Genomic DNA, 2,160 nt, shown 5'->3' on the forward strand with positions numbered 1-2,160 from the left:
TAGTTTTTGTTTTTCCTCCTGGGTTTTTATTTAATTATTAATTTTAAAATTTTATTAAATTAAAATTATTTAAAATATACACACAAGTTAACTCAGATATTAATAATTAAAAAAAAATTCACAAGACCACACCCAACTTCACGTGTCAAGCACCAAGGCAGAGGCAAACACCATGCTTGTTAAGTTGTCCCATTAAGACCACAGAAAGGTAAACTGTCCCAGAGCGAGAAAAAAACTAAGAGTCAGTAAGTAATAGAGAGAGGAAGTAAAGGCTTTGCTTTGCAACATTCCAACTTTGGTCTGCAGTTAGCATCCCTTCCTTTGTTGGTGCACTGTCCCACTCTTCTCTTCCCTTTACATGCCCCCTCTCCTTACACCACACGCACGCAGACAAACGCAGCTCTCTTTTGCAAACACTTGGCCAAAAAAGAGGGAAAATGTCAGAGAAAGTCTTCCCTTCTTCAAAACCAGCAACCAATGGCACAGCCACTGCGAACACCACCACCACCCCCCCCCCCCCCCCCCCCACCGCAAGCAACCCACCTAACGCCACAGGAAACAAATCCCACCTATACAACCCTACTTCCCGCCTACCTTACCGTCCACAACCCCACACCCGCCGCCATCGTAGCCGTAGTGACCGAAACATCTGCTGTTGTTGCTGTTTCTGGACAATCCTTACCGTCCTCTTGCTCCTCCTCCTCGCTGCCATTGCTGGTACTGCTCTTTACATCCTTTACCGACCTCACCGCCCTACCTTCACCATCACCTCCCTACGCATCCACCGTCTTAATCTCACCACCTCTGCTGACTCCTCCATTTCCCACCTCTCCACTCTTCTTAACCTCACTATCATCGCCGCGAACCCCAATTCACATATCTCACTAGACTACGAACCCTTCACGGTTTCGGCATTATCTGATGGCAATGGTGTGTTTCTTGGGAATGGTTCTTTGCCTGCTTTCAGTATGAGTAAAAAGAATCAGACAAGTTTTAGAAACGTTGTGGTTTCTGGGTCGAACGATCTTGACGTCGATGCACTAAATTCTTTGAGATCGGATCTAAAGAAGAAGAAAAGTGCAGATGGATCAGTCATGTTGAAGATTGAGATGGATACAAGGGTGAAAATGAAGCTGGGTGGATTAAAGACGAAGGAAGTTGGAATTAGAGTTACTTGTGATGGGATTAAAGGGTCTATACCGAAGGGTAAAACACCAACGGTTGCTGTTACTACCAAGTCTAAGTGTAAGGTTGATCTAAGAATCAAGATCTGGAGGTGGACCTTTTGATGTTTTTCATTTCTCTTTTTTTCTTATCTTTGTTTTTGTTTTTGTTTTCCCCTTTCCATTTTCTTTCTGGTTTTATATTTTTTTTTTGTGGTTTGTAAACTTTCTGAGAAGCAAGGAAGTGCAAATTATGGATTGAGAAAAAAAAAAAAGAGATAGAAAATGTGAGTAGGTGAATCAAAGTGAAAAGGGTGTTGAAATTAAGAGTTCTTGGAAAATATTGATCATATTTTGGTGATTCAACTTAATCTTCTGTCTTCTTGGGTGATGATTGCTTAGTATTTTAGCATTAATTGTTAATTCTCTCACAACAGTAATCATCCATGTTCATGATTGAGATTTACCAGTTTTGTGAACACCTGTTGAGCAATAATTTCTGGGCATTAAACCCCTGGAACCACTCCACGTTTGGAGGTGCAGATCCCAGAAGAGCAAAATCGGGTGCTTGTGTTTCTTTCAACCAAGGGAAGGAAGAAGGGATGGGCCAGTGGTGCTTGGATTTTTTAGTAACTGTTTGATGTCATTTAATGTTTTTTTTTAATTAAAATAATATTCTGTTTGATGTCATTTAATGTTTTTTTTTTTTAATTAAAATAATATTTTTTGTGTTTTTAAATTTGTTTTGATATTTTAATGTTAAAAATAAAATTTTAAAAATAATAAAAATACTATTTTAATATATTTTAAAAATAAAAAACAGAAAAATCTTTATTACTTTTCTAAATACCTTTTCTTTTTGATGTGATGAATTCGTTTATTTGGGATCATGTGGGGACGTCTCGATTAATGCAAGAGCACTGAAATTAATGGCAAAATCACTTTTAAACCATTTATGCAAGCAAATTGAAATTGTGGAGCTCGATCTCTATTTATT

The 2,160-nt window shown here is 38.3% G+C and overlaps 1 protein-coding gene across 1 annotated transcript; it reads left to right on the forward strand.

Moving 5' to 3' along the window:
• The first annotated feature begins 211 nt into the window (after nt 1-211).
• On the forward strand, nt 212-1,539 carry LOC105113915 (protein YLS9-like). The gene has a single exon (XM_011010283.1). It carries the CDS (start codon nt 438-440, stop codon nt 1,287-1,289), a length of 852 nt encoding a protein of 283 aa, XP_011008585.1. The 5' UTR covers nt 212-437; the 3' UTR covers nt 1,290-1,539.
• The last annotated feature ends 621 nt before the right edge of the window (nt 1,540-2,160 follow it).

This window comes from Populus euphratica, unplaced genomic scaffold (genome assembly GCF_000495115.2).
Source record: "Populus euphratica unplaced genomic scaffold, PopEup_1.0 scaffold469.1, whole genome shotgun sequence".
In the NCBI taxonomy this organism is placed as follows: domain Eukaryota; kingdom Viridiplantae; phylum Streptophyta; class Magnoliopsida; order Malpighiales; family Salicaceae; genus Populus; species Populus euphratica.

Excerpts from the sequence above, each read along its gene's own strand:
- LOC105113915 (XM_011010283.1), top strand. The coding sequence starts at position 438 with ATGTCAGAGAAAGTCTTCCCTTCTTCAAAACCAGCAACCAATGGCACA.